We start from the raw sequence: 21,352 nt of genomic DNA on the forward strand, positions 1-21,352 counted from the left end.
TTTCTTAGAAATCAGTTTTTGCAGTGTAAACAATGATGCACTACTGCCTTATAATGACGCCAAATGTCTGAAAATAAGTGCAGAAACATAAAGTCTGCAGGTGTTTCTGGTCACATAGTGTCTGCACACTAAAGCAAAGATTAAGCACAGTGTATTTTATGTTTTATATTAACTTTGATCATGTTTTTTGTACTATTAACTGGACAAAGAAAGTCATCTTGAACCTCTTATTGAAACAACTGTTGGGCTGTGCAGACAGAGCCTTTTACAGAAGCAGCAGGAACCAAATGACTGCAGGCTGGCAAGAAATGTCATCCAAACATGAGCGGTTGCAGCAGTGCCATTGGTTTTGTTGTAGAGCTGAAAGCTGTGCTCTGAATCCATCTGCACTCGTGTATTCTGGTGGTGTTCATACAGCTTCCCCCTGCAGCCGCCGGTCTTTAGTTCGTTCTAAAACTTCATCTCATTGACATGTTAATTAAAGACGTGGTGTCACAGCCATGGAAGGGTGTTGCTCAGGTGTTTTTCACTGCAGGGATTTGTGAAATTACCCCTTCTTTGTGCCACGCCATGAGCTGAGTGACTTTTGTGACTCGAGTCGGGAAACTTGAATGTGTGTGTGTGTGTGTGCGTGCATGTGTGTGTGTGTGTGCGTGCGTGCGTGTGTGTTGCACGTGGATCCTGCCTGTATTTTAATGTTGTAAATGAATCCGGCTCATCTGCTTAGTTAGCGTTTGAAGATTCCTGACAGCCTTTCCTGTCGTGTTCTTTAGGTACAACACCTGATGGCCCTTGTGTTAGCATAACTCTTTGATTTAATTTGTTTTCAAACTATTAAATCTGTTCTAGGAAACCACACAGCCCCGTAGTACTTATCGTTAGGCTTTTTGGGGGAATTTGCATTTAACAAGCACACTTTTGACCTGTTTGTTGGCAGCAAATAGTACCTACCCTGATGAAAATGTTAGAATTTCAAAGGAAAACTTTGGGATTGGTCCTCAACTAGAAGATAACCAGCTGCAGGCTGGAGATAAAGGATCTTGTTCTGCAGCAGATGCAGATGTTGTACACAGTTGTGTAACAGCTTCTGACATCCTCATTGGTTAAGACCTGAGGGCAACTAGCAAAATAGCAACTGAACAAGTTTCCTCCTCGGAGTGGCGGAGGTCTCCCTCTGGGATAGGGTGAGGAGCTCAGCGTGGTTTGGACTTCTAATGAAGTCACCGTCCAGGGATGATGTTTCAGACTGAATTAGGCCTGGCTCACATGGCTGGCCCTGCCCCGCCCCTTTGGCCAGTCTTATGGACTTGTTCTACTACTGTAATGGCTCTAAAGATAATCTTTTCAGACAGTCCTACCATGTGTGGTGCTCTGCGTCCTGACCTCTCTGATCACACATCCAAGATTTGAAACATGTTGGGTACTCCTGGTCTGATTTTCAGGGACAAACGAACACGCTGCACGTTCCCATTGACTCCCATGTTAAAATTCAAATTTCACAGCTGAAATAAACATGTTTACAGCCTGGTTCAAAAAACATTTTAGGTTTAATAGATCTAGTTCATACTCTTGACAACTCTGAGGGGGGCGAATGTTTTGTAACTCTTCTGTTAAACTGTAATTAAATGCCTAAAATTCTGAATAATTAATGAGCATCAGAGCCACGTCAGAGCTAGCGCTGGGAGCTAGCTCCAAGGAAAGGCCTCAGCCTGGGCCTCATGTTAATAGACGTTCGGCCATTTCCACTCTCTGAACTTTAGCTGTGTCCTTTGTGTGTTCGTGTTTGGATGTTAATCGTGGAATTATTCAGACAAAGAGGGCAAACTGGGGTTATTGACTTCTCTAACAGATCATCCAAGCAGTGTCTGCTACTTTTTTTAATCAGTAACATTATATTTCTGTCATTTCTATATTTCGCTGGTTGAATGAAGGGAAAATGCTGCTTTCGCGAAGATGGGTTGCAGTATAACGTGTTGGTAGGGCTGTCTGACTGGGTACCGAAACTCGTAAGCTGCTAGCTAGCAAAAGCTAAGGGGCTTCGCTGCTCCACTGCGGTCAAAGATTGGCGAGGTCACCACTGCAGAGAGGTTTGACGAGTTTCGGTAACGTGCTTCTCCCTTTAACAGCACAGCAGCAGTCCTGCAATCAGAGATCCGAAAATCTGCTGCTTTAACCCTTTGGGCCCTGGTGCCTCCCAATCGGGGGCCTTTGGACCTTCATGTCCCAAGTGTCAGTGATGGTTTGTGTTCCCCGAGCACGGCTACAGCTGCAATCAAACCAGTTTAGATTGTAAACAAAGCAAGTTTTGGTTTTTGATACATGAAGATAAAATAATACTTGAACTTTATTTTAGAAGAGCGGCTCTGTGTGAACGTGCTGACAGGATGGAGGTTGTGAGTTCAAATTCCATTTAGCAAATTTAGTCAATTGTTTTATTTATTCCAGGGGTCCTCGACTAACTTTGTTGAAGGGTTTTTTTTTCCAGCAGACACCACTGAAGGTCAGATGCTCTTCTAAAATAAAGTCCAAACATCACTGTATCTTAATTTATTACAATTAAAAACGGCCTTGTTTCCCATCTGGGCTGTTTGAGTGTGGGTTTAGTCGTGTTTGGAGAATGTGGACAGTTGTAGATGTTTGGGACATGAAACTGTAGAGGCCCCCGACTGGGGTCGTTAGGGTTAAACAGGTTAACCTTGCGTAGGAAGCCCAGCAAGGCGGGGACCCAGCCCAACCTGGAGTTGGCCACAAGCTCTCATCTTCCTAACCACAAAATTCCACCATCTCCGGTCCGCTCCCGCCCTCCGCTGCCGCTCGCTTCCCAACTCAGTTTTTACTGGTACCCGCTCTACAACGGCTCCGCTCCGGTGCGGAGACCTGAGGTGGGCAAACAAGCATGCGTAGGATTTTCGAGATCTTGCGATACAGTCCGAGCAATAAACGCGGAAGTTAGATCCAAACACCCGTTGTGTGGGAGAAGCATCGGCATGAACTGTTTAATCTGCCCATCATGTGTGTAGAGATCAGCAGTGTTTGGATCAACAAAGTGTGACTACTTTGATAGTAGAAACTGTATTTATGGCTTACTTTTGTGCATTTAAACTTCAGCCGCCACTGATAGTTGTTAAAAGTTGTTAAACCTGTGCATATGAAACAAAAAACGCTTTTTGTTTATCGATTTATTGTGAAAAACGGAAGTTGTGCTTGCTCCTTTTCCTGTTGGGCCGTTGTGGTTTCTGTCCATTTACTGCGGAGGTGCTCCGGATCCGGCAAAAAGACGTGCCGTGCGTCCTCTGGCGTCCATGCTAGGTTGTCGTTGTGCTGCTCAGCTGTGGAGCTCTCGGAGGGAGTTTACAGAAACACTGCTGCTCTTTGAGTTGATTTCGGAGTCGCTTCACCGTGTTTCTCTCCCTAATAGCTCATTTGCATCGTTTTATCTGTTTCCTGTATCCTAATGTAATCAGAGTCCAAATACTAATTCAGCCAACGCCAAAATCATATTTGAGTCACTCTGAAAAAGTTATAAAAATGGCCGCAGCCCTCTAATTATCTAATGTAGTAATCTGTTCGTTGTTTTTGTCTGTATTTTACTTTAGAACCTATCCAGGGTAAACGTTTAGCTGATCGGCACTTTAAGGAGATAAAAACAATAATTTATTGTGATAAATGTTTTTGAAGCAGAGTCAGACAAAAAAAGCCAAGTTTGAACATGAAACCATCCCTGACCACAAGACAACTCACAAAAGGAAGACTCGTGACTCATCCATTAGTTTTGTTTTTATTGTTAGTAGAAAATAAGAGATGATACAAACATATTTGGATGTCCGTTAACTTTTAGATGAAGGGTCATTTTCTTTAGGAATCCACAGAAAAACCATGTAGACAAAAGAACGCAAGAACTTTATCTTTCTGAGTTTCACAGAAACACGAACAAGTGGAGTGAGCTGAATGTGACTGAGCTGATCTAACACAAGGTCTCTTGTGTTTTTGTGTTTCTTATGTTCCGTTTATGTGAAACCTGTCTTCTTCTACCAAAGACAGCAGGAAGTGTTTGAGTAAAACCCACAGCTGCATCAGCAGGAGGGTTTCACCTCACACACACATTAGCATATTCAAAACACAGTGCCTCCTTTTGGTTTTCTGTTAATTAACCCCCTGTTCCTTTAACAGGCATGACCAGGATAACCATCACTGGTCTGAAACCCGAGACAACCTACGAGGTCAAGATGTTTGCCATCAATGGCAAAGGCGAAGGCGAGAGCAGCCTCGCCAGCACGTTCAAGACCAAGCCAGTCCGTAAGTGCCTCCCCGCTCTAAACCAGCACCCCCACACACCCCTCCTCTCGCCCCCAGCACTTTGAACCTAATGCTGTAGCTCACCCCACCGCCTCCTCGTGTCTAGCAGATGCGTCCATCCCCAAACTGCTCTATGCTCACACCAACTCAACTCCTTTTTCCAGCCCAGCAGGAGGGAGCAATAATTCACAAACACTTCATAACTCAGCTGCCAAACAGTATTAGCTCTAGGAAGTCCAACCTGTATATCTTTCATAACTATGCAGTATTACTCTACGTTTTCCTATCCTCGTAAATGTATGCAGCGTGTAAGGCAGACAACACGTCGGTGTTCTCGGAGCCCACAGCTGAAGGAGATTTAGAGATTGCTTTTCTGGAAAGTGCTTACTGATTTACACTTCAGTGTGAGGAGATGTCAGCTCTGTATTCATACAGTAGATCACTGACAGCGTGCACTTTTGATGTCGTAGCCACGGGTCAAGCCTGCTCGAGATAGTTTAGACTTTCTGTTGGGGATGGAAGGCACGTGATGGAGCGTTGAGGTATTTTTGAGGTTTTTGTTCCTGGTTTGGATCAAAAGGAGTGAAGCTACCTAAGAAGCAGGCAGATGAAAAGGGTGTTTTGGACACTTAGAAGTGTGTGTCGGTGTAAAGGGTATAAATAATTACCATCTTACCCGCTGCAGATAACACCTCAGGTAAATACAGTTCAACAGGACTGATGGGCTAACGGGTAGCAGTGGCGGTTTTACCATTAGGCATAGGTCAGCGGTTGCCTGGGGCCCCCTTATGTTGGGGGGGGGGGGGGCCCTAGCCCTGACTGCTGGCACCCCTCTGTTAATGCCACAATGGACTATTCCTTTAAGATGCCGATGCACAAACAGGAAGTGATTGGTAGTCATTCCACTCCAATCCAGTTGGTGGTGGTAATGCACCAAATTGTTGTTTGCCAAGTGCCACAAGACCACAAATAAGAAGATGAAGAGAGGCGGGAGCGTTCGTAACAAACTCGAAGAAGTAGTGAAAACGTGAAGCATGAAACTGAGTTAGTGGCTCCAGTAAGAGGAAGAAGCAGCTCGCTTTAAAAAAGCTTTTGTCTTCACTTCCAAAAGTGACGTCGTTTTTCTATGTAAACATCAAAGGAAGCAGAGAGGAAAGACAATGGAAAATGTTTAAAGGAGGAAAACATGGACCAAAATGGAAAATAGAAGAAGAAAAAAAGAAAAGCAAAAGCACAGGAGCGCTGACGGGAAGAAGGAAGCACTCAAAGGGAGAGAAAGACAGGAAAAAAGAGGAGGACTAATAAAAAGTGAAAATAACTCGTGTCAGAAGAGGAGAGAGTTTCGCAAATCCAGTTAAAGATCAGATCGTCGAAAATTTAGAGTACGGGGGCCCCATGTCTGTGTTCGCCTTGGGCCCCCACTGATGGGTAGTTCAACACAACCTAAACCAGTGCTCCAGATATTACATCGATTTATGCAACGTTTATTTTTTGAAAGTATACAAGTGAAACTGGAAAAGTTATAATATGGAATTGCGGACACAAGAAATTTCAGAAAACGTGTGGGAATTTTATTCCAATCACCATTCCCAATTCATCACCAACAGCTGCAGCCAAGTGAGAAATTCATGTAACCCACTTGGATTATGACGCATATCTGATGCCCCAGACAGCCCTGACAATAAAAAGTTATGATTTGAGTTGCCGGTTTTATTCCTAGCAGCACCTGAGACATTTGGAGGATTGCTGTAGACAACCCAAACATACGAGCTTATGTTTCATAAAAGGAAGCTCTTTATCATTCGTAGCCGATAAGCTGTCAGCGTATCGCGGCTTGTCTGATGCATCAGTATGGTGTGTATAAGGAAGTATGAAATAAAACGATTTATGTGCAAACACACCTCAGAAATATAAAGAAAGATATTTCACTTGTTATTAAATAATAGGCCATGGCAGCATTTCCTTCCTATGTATTCATGGGGTTGCTTTGACCAGGCTGCAGTTAGGAAGCAGCCCACCTGTTTATTCAGTCAGAGTTTGAAGTCAGGGTCATGAATAAATCTTTGTTTTACTTTATCAGCCTCTGTGTCACGCTTCCATCTGTGCCTCTTCACCTCACTGCTCCCGTAGAAAAACCCTCTTCATCATCCTCCCCATCCTGTCTGATTCAATCCGGTTGGTTTCATCAGATGTTCGGAGCTATAGAACGGCTGTTTTTAGCTCCATTTCATGAAAATGAGAGCCGACGCTGAAGGATCCGATGACATGCTGCGTGTTTTAGATGTGGTTGTATCTTAGCTGCTTATCCAGTGTGTCCTAAATATCACTGAACCGTTATCTTTACCAAGGTCCTCAAGCCACTGAAAGGGGAATTTTCCAATTTGTAAGCTGATATTTTCTTATTAAAGAATGAGATGAAACCTGGAGAACAAGAGGAGGCGACTACAGAGTCTGGAGTGAGGCATTATGGGAGTATGACACAGGGTTAATGATGTGGCAGGACAGAGTTGCCCTCTTTCAATGATCACATTTCTCATCTCCTTGTCTTTTGTTCTCTTTGTGTTATTGTTTCCGTGTGGTTTTTCATCTGTTCTGTATTCCGCCGGACTTCTCAGAATATTCTCTCACAAGTAAGTTTTTTCCATCCTGCCCTGCTCTATTACATTTCCGTCTACATTTGTCTTTGTTGCCATGGCACTGTCTCCTTCTTGACCATCTTATCAATACTAAACATATTTAATGAAGCCATCGATCGCAGGATTTCTTCCAGGAAAGACTGCAGGGACATGATGATCAAGTACTCCATCAACACCTTTTCAGTCATTGTTCTGCTGAACTTATTGTGGAAAGTCCTCCACTTTACTTTGAACGGAGGTTCAACCTTTAACAGCTCAGTCGCTGAATGTTGGATTCTAAATTGAAGGAAGATGTTCAGTTGGCTAGGAAACGTGTCCATTAAGAATTGATGCATAATGTCAACTTGTCAAAAAAAGTTCACACATACACCCATAAATATTTAGATCATGATTGCTAAAATGTATTTAAACCGCATTAATAATAGTGTTTTGTTGGGGGCTTTAGGTAAGAAAACATACGTGTCTCAGAGCTAATACTCCTTCATGCATGATGTATGTCGGCATGGTCTTTGGATGACTGAGCCAGTAGAAGGCCAATACAATCTATCCTGAGTTCCTGCACTTGTGATTTGATGTTTAAAGGGGCGTTATGGAAGTGTGACAGCCAAAACATGTATAGAAATAATAAATGTCTTCTTCATACGTTCTCCTGCAATGCCCTGGTCCTGTAGAATGAGCCCTGGCATTTTTACTGGGATTGCCTGTTTTTCTGTAAAATCACAGAAAAAGAGAGATGCTCGGGTCGAGCAGGCTGCTTCATGCGCGTTCACGCTCAGGCATCGCCCGTAGCATTTGCTATCCGTAGCTTTAGCAGCAGAGAGAGAGGCAGTGCCACTTTGTCGCTGTTCCTAACGCCTAGTGACAAAGCTAGCTACATTTCTGAGGACCCTTAGCTACTTTCTGTAGAACTTTCTTCTAGATTTTTCCTGCTAATTAGCAACAAAACAGCCATTTTCACTCCGAACCGTTCTTTGGTTTGACGTTGTTTCAGCTGTCATCAAGGATATAAAAGTTACAGATACAAAAGATGCTTCTGGTGCTTTAGCTGACCCAGTAAGATGTCGGACTCTCATGCAGGAGATCTGGGTTTGATTCTGGATGTGAAAGTAGTTTATTTAGAGTTTCTTTTTTACATTAATGGTATATTTTTTTTACAGTAAGATGCCCAAATTTTTATGTGAGACTCGCCGAACGGCATTGAATTCACAGATAAAAAAGATGTGGGTTCAACTTTCATTTTGGAACAATTTTTCAAGCAAGGGAATGGAATGATATGAGCATGCAGGAGGACTGACCCATCATAAACCTTTGTCGGCTGTGCTGAAGAGAAAGCTACAGAACCAAATTATTTAATTAATTAGCTGCGTGTTCTCCTGTAGTCTGTCCTCCGGGCCACACACACACACACACACACACACACACACACACACACACACACACACACACACACACGGGACTGTCTCAGCTGTTATTTTCATTAAGGAGTGTGCACGTACAGCATGCGCGCCTCGTGCACGAGCCTGCTATTGAAGCTGCCGTTACGCTTTTGGCCTGAGGGGGCGATCACAAGCATAAAAATTCAAAACTCCATAAAGTCCCTTTAAAGAGACAATGTGCAGTTTTTACCATTAATTTCTGGAAATTTCCATCAAAATGTTGTTGAAAAATATTGGTGGCTTTGTAACATATAACCACAAAAATCAGGTCCAAAATAAATGAGAGTGGGTCTAAGTCTCTGGGCGATGTCACATTAGATGCCATGTTTCCTTCTACAGGAGCCCATGAGGACAAAATTAATTTACTGATTTGTAACAAATGGTTCCAAAACTTTCACCATTCTTAAACGTTGTTGTTTTACACATTTACCTCTTTACTTGTTGCCAGAGATGAAAGGGAGTCTGATGTGCTTGTTATCTTGCTGAAGTTTGCACTCCCCAGGGCTTTTTGACCCTAATGAGCATCCATTGGTAAGGTCTTACTCCAACTCAAAAATCCTGCTTGCTTGCAACGATTTAGGTATCTACTGCCCCTATTGCCAGGAAAAATACACATTGTCACATTAAAGCAACACTAAATAATCCAGCCGCAGCATGCTGTAGCTAGCCCTGACAATGAGCTAACGCTAACACAAGCAACTGTTGCTAAATGAGCCACGAAGTAAAAAGATCCACACTGTTGGAGAAAAATGCAGCTTATTAGTCAAGTAGCAACAAAGCCAGGTCATCATCAGTCTGATTTGTAGCCTCCTTTAGCTCCCTCAAATGAGTGTGGGCCATGTCGATGTTCACTCTGGTTTTAGCGTTTTGCTTTGCCGACATTATTCTCTTACTTTTACCTCCAGGCACTGCCATGATGCCAACAGAAAAAGCAGATTTCTTCTTTTTCTTCTTCTTGTGCTTTTAATGATAGCTGGTCAACTGAAATGCTAAATGCTAGCTTTTATATTAAATACTAGCAGAGTAAACATCCAACATGTAAAGCAGGTAGAGCTCCACCTAGGGCACCTAACAGTTAGGTATGGGTTTGGTCAGCAGATGGTTGCAGAGTGCTGCCCGAGGTATGTTGGTAAAGTTTCTACCTCAAGAATCACTAAAAATACTTAGAAAGGAATACCTTAAACTTTTTAATGTTGCTTTAATATATGCATCTGCAGGCTCCCTGGCTTCATATTGAAATTTTCACTTAATGAACACAAGTTTGCATATTTAACATTGAGCATAACTGGACCATAATGCTTTCCGTTATAAAAAAAACATAATCAAAGTCTATTGTTTTCAAATTTAGGATGTAACACTTCCTAAAGTCATCATACGGGATTGGTGGTGACAAAATCAGTTGAAATACGGATAAATCATCAAATTAATCTATTAAATGTTGTAATAATAATACTGTGGTGATAATAAAATGAGATGACACACATATTAACCCTTTAACCAGTAGGTAAACACTCGGTGGAGCATCTTTATGTCCCTATTTAAGACTAAACTTTACTGGAAAGAGCCACCAAATATAAATAAAGGATAAAAAAGTCAAAGTTGTTAAAATTTCCTTGCAATTTCTTCAGGTGGCACTTAAAATGTTAAAGATGTATAGTTAGGTTCAAAAATTAAATATAATGAAATGTATTTGATGTAATTTATCACATTACAGGGTGAAAATATGCTCCTCATGATTTATTTTTGCTCCTTAACTGTGACACAATTAAATCGTCAAGCAGAAAATAAACAGCTGCTGCAGGAATTCACACTGGTCTGCTTTGAGATTTGATTTGATTTGCTGAACGTTTTATTTGGGAGTTTTAAACTCAAGTCAAAAGCAGTTTTGCATAGAAATGTCACGTATAAAGTCAAGAGAGCAAAAACAGTAAAAAGTTGAATCCTCAGAAAGCATCACGACAAAGTGGTCTGCACTTGAAAACAGCTTCAAACTGCACACTCACGGTTTTCCCTGCTTCGTTTCCGTTTGGATGTCCCTTTAATGTTTGCAAGGTTAACTTTTAAAAGGATAAAACAAGCAAAGCTTGTTTCGAGTCTGGAGTTTTACACTTTAATCCCCACATTAATTAGTGAGAAATGAGAAAACTCAATCCTGCATCCTGGGGATAAACTCCAGACTTGAGGCCGGCACCGTTGCCCTTCTTCATCAAACATTTATTTTTACTGAGCGAGGAATGCACAACAGCAGATGTCTGGCCCATGTCTGGACAAGTTTGACTACAAAAACACTTCAGCTAAATAAAATCCCCTCTTGATTTGTAGACAATTGTGTCAAGAGGTATTACTGAAATGTACAGCTCACAAAATATCTAAATAAAGCAATGTTTATTCTCAAAACACTGGGTAAAAGGGGGAAAAATGTGTTTTGAAACACCTAGGAGACATCAAATTCTAAAAAATATTTGTGAATTCCTGGTTAGGGTTAGGGTGATTATGCCCTAAAAATGCATGGAAATGTATCCAACGTAGAAACACTAAAAGCATTCATGGACTCACCCATCTTGACTCACGACGGGGAAGGCTGTTGTTGGTTTAGCGTCCAGGAAACCGCAGAGAATGTCTCTGTTAGTAGAAGCTAACTGTTAGCATTAGCAACTCCACCACACAGCAGAATTCCTCCAAGCTTGTGTTATTTGTGGAGATAAAACATCAACATTGCTGTTAGCCAATCAGGGAAGAGAAGTACGAATATCAGGAAATAAAACTCCAAATCCTGAAACAGGAGCGCCAGAGCTTTTTTCCCACAGAGATCGAAACACAAGGCATTCATTTCTTCTAGAGATTGCTGCAGATGTGTTTAAAAAAACAAGTGCACTTGCTCTCTGATAAACTTGAATGTTCATTGAGATCAGTAAATCATGAACTAAAAATATTTTTGGGAGATTAAAGCTATAAATTAATTATTTAAGGTGGTATTTTCACAGAGGGAAAAGGCTAATAATTTTGACTTAAGAAATTTGGATTAAATGTGTTTCAGGATAATATCTTGAAATATTAATTCATCAGCATTTGTGCATTTTGTTAAAAGTGTTTCTATAAAGGTTTGGAGAACAACTTTTACTTGTGATTAAGTCAAGAGAAAACAGAATTTGATGCAACATCTCCTCCATGCGGTTCTCACTGCTGCCTTTAGCCTGACTGAAGCAGCTGTTGCATCATGGGAAAGCTCCGCGGGGTCTTGCACGTCTCTTGTGTTCTTTCTCTTTGAGGACATTTTTTTCTCTCATGCCTTTTTCAGTTGCATCAGTGACACCACCAGCTATCGCTACCACCAGTATGACCAGTAGTGAGTATGCCAGTCCGGCATTGTCTCTCCTCCTCGCCAGTAACCCACTTGGCCTCACAGTTAGTCTAGAAGTTATTTGATGGCTGATTTAGCTGGTAGCCAAAGCCATCAGATCAAAGAAGCAGTAAATGAATGTGCTACTTTGACCGTGTCTTTGATTTGCTAACATCTGTAGGTTAACCACCTGACCGTGGTGTTGTGTGTGACATGATTAACATGATTTGACTTTTTATGAAGGTCTAATTCATAATGTTTTGATGTGATTTAAAAATTAGATACATAGATTCCTAGGATCAATGTGTTTGTGTTTGTGCTTAAACGAATCAGCTGCCAAACTAACATTTCTTTCTGTAGAAGTAGAGGCTGCAGTGTTCATGTCTTGATGTCGGTTTTTTAAATTAGTTTTAAATCAAATTGTTTTATTTGTCAATCATCTGAATGTTGCTGGTTGGTAAGAACACTGAAGAATAAGCTCCATGTTTTTTTTTACAAATTACCTTGTTATTCACTGTTTTTAATGTAAGGGTGTCAAATGCAGGCCTCAAAACGCATGCTATACCCAAGTACTCCACTAGGGTGCAGCACATTGTGAATGTGACCCAGAAGCATGGTGTCATGTTGCTTCACTAAATTTATGCTTCAGTTCTATTTGTTATGTGCTACGCATCCAGAACGTGGTAGTTCAGATCGGGCCTGACAGGAAGTTAAACTCTGGAGCAGTGTGAAACGTCTGGCAACTGCCCCAAAAAAGAGAAAAAGTAGTAAGTAAGTAAGCCAAATTTATTTATATAGCACTCATCACAGACATAGAATCACAAAGTGCTTCAAAACAAAATAAAACAAAGTCATAAAATCATAAATAGATTAACATCATAAATAGGGTTGGGCATCGAGCATCGATTGGAACCGGTTCCAACTGTTCATTTTTCCCGGAATCGTTCAAAGTTTTTTATTTCGATTCCAAGTATGCCGACAGAAGAGGAATCCGTGGCCGATCTCCGTGAAAAATAAACGTGATCTGCAAATTGTGATCAAGGCTTTTCAGAGCTGATCACACCAGCTGTCTGTGTGCAGCACGAGTGCCCCCTCCCCCCACCCAGATTTAAACAAACGCGGGTGCCGAAGTTTTACTCCGTAATGTAAACTTTAACTCCTGCAGTGTAGAGGAAACGTGTTAAATACGTCAACACGGTGGATTTAATAGAAGCTTAAAGAACAAACTCTGGACGGTGTGAGGTGAGTTTGCCTCACTGCAGAAATAACAACACACACCGAGCGTCAGCAGTCAGACGCAGCCAGCTACATTTAAGTTTCACTTCCTGTTGTGACTGAATGCTGCTGCAGCATGGAGGTGTAGTTCTCAGTCATCCTGGACATGATCATCCTGACCCCGGGTTTCCACGGGAGCCGTCAGCAGCACGTTACTGCAGCAGCACGTCTTGCTCTCGTAAGCTGCTGCTTGGCCCTTCCCACGAGACGCGAAGCAGCAGGGAGCAGCTGTCACCGACCGAGCACGAAGTCACACGAGTGACTTCGTCAGTAAACACAACAACAAGCAGGAGAAAACTACAACATGGTTTGTGTTTTATGTTCTGTCCGTTTTATAATCGCCAATACGGACCTGAAAAACAAAGGAGACCGCTAGCTATGCGATAACTTCTCACGGGGACGCACAGTTAGTAACTTTTTTTAAAGTAAAGCAACCGAAAGGCAGTACGTTCTTTATTCTGAAAATCTCGGGAGCTTCTCTCCATTTCCGCGTCCGATTTCCTGTCTTTCCTTCCCCAAAAATGTCGAACTTGACCCGTTTCAGAGGCGTCGCGTGTAGAAAATAGAACCGGCGCGTAAAGGCCGCGACATGCTGCTCCTGAGACGCGGCCGACTCGCGCTGCTGACGGCTGCTGACGGCTCCGGTGGAAAAGGTTCTGTTGACCACAGCGGTTCCTATCAGCAGCTATGACGTGCTGCTGCAGTAACGTGCTGCTGACGGTTCCTGTGGAAAGCCGGGGTGAGAGTTTTAGCTGAAAACAGCTGGACGCTTCTGGATATGTTGGAGACATTTAGCCTCTCATCCCAGAGGCTTCTTCCAGACTTTGGTTGTGGTCAGAAACAAACACACTGGTTGTGCTGCAAGTCTTTTTCTTTTTGTTCTTCAAAACGTGTTTTAGTCTAAATGAAGGTGATGTTGTTGTTCACAGAGTTAAAATTCATGTTGAAGTTCAGATTATTTCATCAAGTAGGACCTGTGGTGGCGCCGGTGTGTGTGGCAGCTCGTCTATTGGTCCTGAAGCTTTCCTTATGCTTCATGTTGTTCTTTCTTTCCCTGCAATTTAGCAGTTCGATCCGTGTGTATAATCATAAACCTGGCTCGGGATTTGCCAAGCAGCTGAAGGCTTGTCGTTCTCTGGAGGTTTGGGGCAGAATACATCGCCACTACTGGATGGTTCTTTGGGCTACGTGGGCTATGTGACAAACTTACCTAGATGGAGGAGGCGCCGGCGAAGGGGCAAGTGTGCCGGACGCCAGATAAAGCTGGGATCGGCTCGACGTGGCACGTCGGATGCTGTGTGGGAGTTGTTGGCTCCGAGGGGGATTGTGGAACGCCGGAGCACCAGTTGGACTCGGTGCCATTGGATCTGGCGGCTTCTGGATTGGTGTCGGTGGTGTGTGGCGGCGGGATGATCCGGTCGCAGCGCCCTGCACTACAGCGGCGAGCTTGTGGGAGAGGAGTTCATTGACAAAATCTACGTGAGGTGATATGTGGATCGCCAGTGGATCCAGAAGGCTCGAGTATGACGGCATCTTCATCCGTCATCAGGTTTGCTCTGTCCAACGCCAGGTCTAATATGAATAAGACTTTTATTTTTTGAACGATTTTATTGAAACAAATGGCCTGGAGTTTCTGTGTGTTACTGAATCCTGGGTCCCTAAAGATGAAACTGCTGCTTTTGTGGAACTTCTTCCGGATGATTTTACATATTTTAGTGTTCCGAGACCCTCGGGGTGTGGTGGAGGATTGGCAGTGATATTTAAGTCATCAATTATGTGTAGGCAGGTAAATCCATCCTCTGTGCCCATCAGCTTTGAACTCTGCCTCTGTGAGCTGGGATGCACTCAGAAGCTACTGGTTGCTCTCCTATATCGCCCACCGAGACAAAACTCTGATTTTATGGATGATTTTACTGAATTGCTTGGCGAGCTGCTTCCTAAGTATGATCAAGTGTTACTTCTTGGTGACTTTAACATTCATGTGTGCTGTCAGGATAAAGCGTTGGTGAAATATTTTTTTAATCTCACTGACTCTTTTAATTTGGTTCAGTTAGTGAATCAACCCACACAAGTTAGTGGCCATATTTTAGACTTGGCGCTGTCACTGGGTGTAGGAGTCTCCAACCTGCAGGTCCAAGAGGCCTATTTTTCAGATCGTCGTCATCGTCGTCGTTGTCTTCCTCCGCTTGTCCGGGTCCGGGTCGCGGGGGCAGCATCCCAACTAGGGACCTCCATACCATCCTCTCCCCGGCCACCTCCACCAGCTCCTCCGGCAGGACCCCAAAGCGTTCCCGGACCAGATTGGAGATGTAACCTCTCCAACATGTCCTGGGTCGACCCGGGGGCCTCCTGCCGGCAGGACATGTCCGAAACACCTCCCCAGGGAGGCGTCCAGGAGGCATCCTGACCAGATGCCCAAACCACCTCAACTGACTCCTTTAGATCCGGAGGAGCAGCGGTTCTACTCCGAGTACCTCCTGAATGTCCGAGCTCCTCACCCTATCTCTAAGGCTGAGCCCGGCCACCTTACGGAGGAAACTCATTTCGGCCGCTTGTATCCGCAATCTCGTTCTTTCGGTCATTACCCAAAGCTCATGACCATAGGTGAGGATTGGGACGTAGATCGACCGGTAAATCAAGAGCCTGGCTTTCTGGCTCAGCTCCCTCTTCACCACGACAGATCGGCTCAGCGTCCGCATCACTGCAGACGCCGAACCAATCCGCCTGTCGATCTCCCGATCCCTCCTACCCTCACTCGTGAGCAAGACCCCAAGATACTTAAACTCCTCCACTTGAGGTAGGACCTCTCTCCCGACCTAGAGTTGGCAAGCCACCCTTTTCCGGTTGAGAACCATGGTCTCAGATTTGGAGGTGCTGATCCTCATCCCAGCCGCTTCACACTCGGCCGCGAACCTACCCAGCAAGAGCTGAAGGTCAGAGCTGGATGAAGCTAGGAGGACCACATCATCCGCAAAAAGCAGAGACGAGATTCTCCTGCCACCAAACTCGACACATTCCACACCACGGCTGCGCCTAGAAATTCTGTCCATAAAGGTAATGAACAGAACCGGTAACAAAGGACAGCCCTGGCGGAGTCCAACCCTCACTGGGAACAGGTCCAACTTACTACCGGCTATGCAGACCTAACTTACGCTCCTCTGGTAAAGGGACTGAATGGTCCTTAACAGAAAGCCACCCACCCCATACTCCTGGAGCGTCCCTCACAGAGAGCCCCTGGGGACACGGTCATAAGCCTTCTCCAAATCCACAAAACACATGTGGATTGGTTGGGCAAACTCCCATGCCCCCTCCATCACCCTTGCAAGGGTATAGAGCTGGTCCACAGTTCCACGGCCAGGACGAAAACCACACTGCTCCTCCTCAATCTGAGATTCAACTATCGATTGGACCCTTCTCTCCAGTACCTTGGAGTAGACCTTTCCAGGGAGGCTGAGGAGTGTGATCCCCCTATAGTTGGAACACACCCTCAGGTCACCCTTCTTAAAGATGGGGACCACCACCCCGGTCTGCCACTCCCTAGGAACTGCCCCTGATGACCACGCAATGTTGCAGAGACGTGTCAACCACGACAGCCCTACAACATCCATAGCCTTGAGATACCCAGGATGAACCTCATCCGCCCCCGGGGCTCCGCCGCTGTGTAGTTGTTTGACTACCTCAGCAACTTCTGCCCCCGAGATTGGACAGTCCATCCCCAGGTCTCCCGGCTCTGGTTCCTCCTCGGAATGCGCATAGGTGGGATTGAGGAGCTCCTCAAAGTATTCCTTCCACCATCCGACTATAGCCCCAGTTGACGTCAGCAGCTCCCCATCTTCACTGTAAACAGTGTGAGCGAGTTGCTGCCTTCCTCTCTTGAGGCGCCGAACAGTTTGCCGGCTTTGGAGCCGATCGATAGTCTTTCTCCATGGCCTCACCAAACTCTTCCCACGCCCGAGATTTTGCCTCGGCAACTGCCACTGCTGCACCCCGCTTGGCTATCCAGTACCTGTCTGCTGCCTCCGGAGACCCACAGACCAGCCACGCCCTGTAGGCCTCCTTCTTCAGCCTGACAACTCCCCGAACCTCTGGTGTCCACCAGCGGGTACGGGGGTTGCCACCACGGCTGGCACCAGCCACCTTGCAACCACAGCTAGCAACAGCTGCCTCAACAATCGCAGAGTGGAACAAGGCCCACTCGGAGTCAATGTCCCCTACTGCTCTCGGGACACAGTCAAAGCTCTGCCGGAGGTGCGAGTTGAAGACCGTCTTAACAGGTTCTTCTGCCAGGCGTCCGCAGCAGACCCTCACTATGCGTTTAGGTCTGTCAGGTCTACGTGGCATCTTCCCCTGCCCTCTGATCCAACTCACCACCAAGTGGTGATCAGTTGACAGCTCCGCTCCTCTCTTCACTCGTGTGTCCAAAACATACGGCCGCAGGTCAGATGATACGACTACAAAGTCTATCATCGACCTGCGACCTAGGCTGCCCTGGTACCAAGTGTACCACTGGGCATCCTTATGTTTGAACATGGTGTTCGTTATGGCCAAACTGCGGCTTGCACAGAAGCCCAATAATGAAACACCACTCGAGTTCAGATTAGGTGGGCCGTTCCTCCCAATCACACCCCTCCAGGTCAAGCTGTCATTGCCCACGTGAGCATTGAAGTCCCCCAGCAGGACTATGGAGTCCCCTGATGGAGCACTATCTAGCACTCGTCCCAGGGACTCCAAAAAGGGTGGGTACTCTGAACTGATATTTGGCCCATAAGCAAAAACAACAGTCAGGACTCGTTCCCCGACCCGAAGGCGCAGGGAAGCTACCCTCTCGTCCCCCGGGGTAAACCCCAAAACACAGGCAGAGAGTCTTGGGGCTAACAAAAAGCCAACCCCAGCCAACCCCAGCCCTCCGCCTCTCACCCGGAGCAACTCCAGCAAAGGAGAGTGTCCAACCCCTCTCAAGGGGTTTAAATGGTTATATGTCTGTTTTATTGTTGTGCTTGTTATTGGTATACAGCGCTTTGTTTGTCCGTTTTGGGCATGTGAAAGCTCTTTATAAATAAAGTTGATTTGATTTGATTTGGTTAGCTGGCTCATGTAAAACATGGCATGTCTTGAAAGAATCGGAATCAGGAATCAATAGGAACCGGAATCAAAACAAGGAATTGGAATTGGAATCGGAATCGTTCAAAATCAAACGATGCCCAACCCTAATCATAAAATCAAAATGCTTTCAAAATAGAATCAGATTAACGTCAGAAAAAATAAAGTCGTAAAATTATAAAATTTCATAAACAGATGAAAGATTAAAAATTGGAGTTAAAAATAAGAAAATAAAAGATTTCCAATCCAATCCAATCCAATTTTATTTATAAAGCGCATTCACAAGGCATTACAACCAAACAAGGCGCTGTACACTAAAAATGTTAGTTAATCAAACCGGCGGTATACAAACATGTCGAACACAGATAAAAGATAAAAAGGAAATACAACAAAATTCCCAAAAGCTAACAGCTAAAAATCAATAAGACACAGGGAGAATACAAATTAGAAAAACATTTTAAAAAAGAACCTCAATAGTATTGAAGTTGATATTATAAAGTCCATTTTTAAACAATGCAGATGTCAGTGATGGTCATAATTATGTTATATAAGCTAGGTTGAAGTAGTGAGTTTTCAAGCGTGATTTAAAAATGCTAGCTGTTGGTGCTAGCCTCACTAGCAGTGGTAATGCGTTCCACAGCTTCGGTGCACAGACAGAGAAAGCCCTTTCTCCACGGCTTTTTAAACGTGCATTCGGAACAGCTAGGAGGAGCTTATCTTCGGACCTGAGAGCACGCGGCGGGTTGTAGTAATGGACAAGCTCACACAGATTTGGAGGAGCTTGATGGTTCAAGGATTTGTAAGTCAGAAGCATAATTTTGAAATTTATCCTAAACTGCACGGGCAACCAGTGGAGAGATTTCAGAATTGGAGAAATGTGTTGTCTTCTGTCAGCTCCAGTCAGCAACCTAGCTGCTGAATTCTGGACCAGCTGAAGTCTAGAAAGAGCTGCTTTACTGATGCCGTATAAGCAGGAGTTACAGTAATCCAGCCTTGAGGTGATAAAAGTGTGGACCACAGATTTCAGAAGACGGACACTCAGGATGTGCTTTAGTTTCGAGATGCGTCTTAGTTGGTAAAAACATGATTTAACTGTGTTATTGACCTGGGCATCCATCTTCAGAGCCTGGTCCATTTTTACTCCAAGGTTGGAGATTACAGAGGATACATTAGGTGAGAGATAGCTGAGGTCAGGTTGTTGAGTTGCCGTGATACTGTTAGGACTGAAAACGATTAAGTCAGTTTTGGAGTCATTGAGATGGAGGAGGTTGTCAGCTAGCCATTGCTTGACCTCAAGGATACGATCAGACAGAACTTTCGTTGACTGAGTTGGCTTAAATGAAAAGTAGATTTGACAGTCGTCAGCGTAAAGATGGTATGAGACAGCGTGCTTTCTGAAAATGGCTCCTAAGGGCGGTATATAGAGGTTGAACAGTAACGGGCCGAGAATTGAACCTTGTGGGACACCCCAACGTAGAGGCTGTGACTCGGATGAACAGCCATCCAACATGACCCTAGCAGACCTGTTACAAAAATATGACCTGAACCAATCTAGGGCTGTGCCTGAAATGCCAGCCCAAGTGTGAAGTCTTGTGATCAAAATGTCATGATCGATCGTGTCGAATGCTGCGGATGGATCCAAAAGTACCAGAACCACATGGAAACCTGAATCTAAAGCCAGAAAAATGTCATTAAACACCCGAACGTGAGCAGTTTCAGTGCTGTGCTGTTTTCTAAAACCAGACTTAGGTAAAAGATTTAGGTAAAAGCAGCTTTAAAAGTGTCCAGACTGTCATCGCTGCGTAAGGATAAAGGAAGATCATTCCAGAGTCGGGGTGCAGCAGTCTGGAAGGAGCGATCACCTCGACTTTTGTGTCTGGTCTTTGGAACTTCTAGAAGGTTCTGGTGTGTGGACCTGAGGGCTCGGATTGGAGCATAAGGCTTTAACAGTTCAGTAATATAGGGAGGAGCTTGACCACGTAGAGCATTGAAAGTTATAGTCAGGATTCTAAAATGAACTCTAAAGTTAACGGGTAACCAGTGCAGAGACATTAAAATAGGAGTGATGTGTGCTCTTCTGTTTGCTTCAGTAAGAAGCCTCGCTGCAGAGTTCAGGACCAACTGAAGGCGGTCAAGGGCTTTTTTGTTAAAACATGTGAAGAGTGTGTTACAGTAATCTAGACGGGAGGAGATAAAGGCATGGAGAACCATTTCAAGTTCATGTTTTGACACCAAACTTCGCAATTTGGAGATATTTCTTAAATAATGAAAACTGTTTCGGCCCAACGTTGTTGAGTGACCTTCAAGAAACATGGATTGGTCAAAAATAGCACCCAAATTCCTTAAGTTTGTCTTGATGGCAGAGGATAAATGAGCAAGTTTTAGACTAATCAGGGGAACCATGCTCTCAGGGGCAATGATCAGACATTCAGTCTTTTCAGAGTTTTACTGAAGGAAGTTATCTTCTAGCCAGCTGGTGATCGCTGATAGACACTCTAGTAGTTCAGACAGTTTATAGAACTCAGAATCCTTAAAGGAGCAGTACAGCTGAATATCATCTGCATATGGACGATAAGAGACATTATGAAAAGAATCATGTGTCTGTCCAAGAGGGTGTATGTACATCAGAAACAACAGTGGACCCAAAACAGAGCCGTGGGGTACCCCACTGAACAGATCAGTAGAGTCTGACATGTTTTGGTTTCTACAGACATCGTAACTTCTGTTAGAAAGGTACGATCTAAACCAGTCTAGACCAGTTCCAGAGATCCCCACCGAGTCACCAAGTCTGTTAATGAAGGTGTTGTGATCAACAGAGTCAAAAGCTGCAGAAACATCTAACAATACTAACACTGTGAACTCCCCGTTGTCTGCAGCCATCATGATGTCACTGGAAACTTTAAGCAAAGCTGTTTCTGCTGAACGCTTTTTACCAAAACCAGACTGGAATTTATCTAAACTGTTGTGTAGTTCCAGAAAAGTCATCCGTTGATCTGCCACAACCTTTTCCAATATTTTAGAGATAAAGGGTCATTTAGAAATGGGTCTGTAATGTGTCCAAACTTGTTTTTTAAGGACAAGTTCAATAACTGCATGTTTGAAAACAGATGGTACAGAGCCAGAATGAAGGGATAAATTAATAAAATCTACAGTGCATGGGCCAGTTTGGTCAAACATCCTGATGAACAAGGTAGTAGGAATGAAATCAGCAGGGCATGAGGTTGGTTCAGGGACGAAATTTTGATTTCAGAAGTGGGGGGGACACACCA

General features: G+C 44.2%; 1 protein-coding gene across 12 annotated transcripts in view; it reads left to right on the top strand.

Annotated features, from left to right (window-relative positions):
- The window catches only part of ncam1a (neural cell adhesion molecule 1a), a 434,538-nt gene that overhangs the window by 358,689 nt on the left and 54,497 nt on the right, over positions 1 to 21,352 (top strand). For 5 of the 12 annotated variants that reach the window (XM_070555484.1, XM_070555483.1, XM_070555486.1 and 2 more), the window contains 3 exons: positions 4,171 to 4,296; positions 6,912 to 6,926; positions 11,667 to 11,714. In XM_070555484.1, coding sequence (XP_070411585.1) covers positions 4,171 to 4,296; positions 6,912 to 6,926; positions 11,667 to 11,714 — 189 coding nt within the window. The remainder of the gene's footprint in view (positions 1 to 4,170; positions 4,297 to 6,911; positions 6,927 to 11,666; positions 11,715 to 21,352) is intronic. The other 7 variants (XM_070555489.1, XM_070555488.1, XM_070555490.1 and 4 more) reach the window with 2 other exon arrangements.

The sequence above is a fragment of the Nothobranchius furzeri genome, chromosome 10 (genome assembly GCF_043380555.1).
Source record: "Nothobranchius furzeri strain GRZ-AD chromosome 10, NfurGRZ-RIMD1, whole genome shotgun sequence".
Classification (NCBI taxonomy): Eukaryota; Metazoa; Chordata; class Actinopteri; order Cyprinodontiformes; family Nothobranchiidae; genus Nothobranchius; species Nothobranchius furzeri.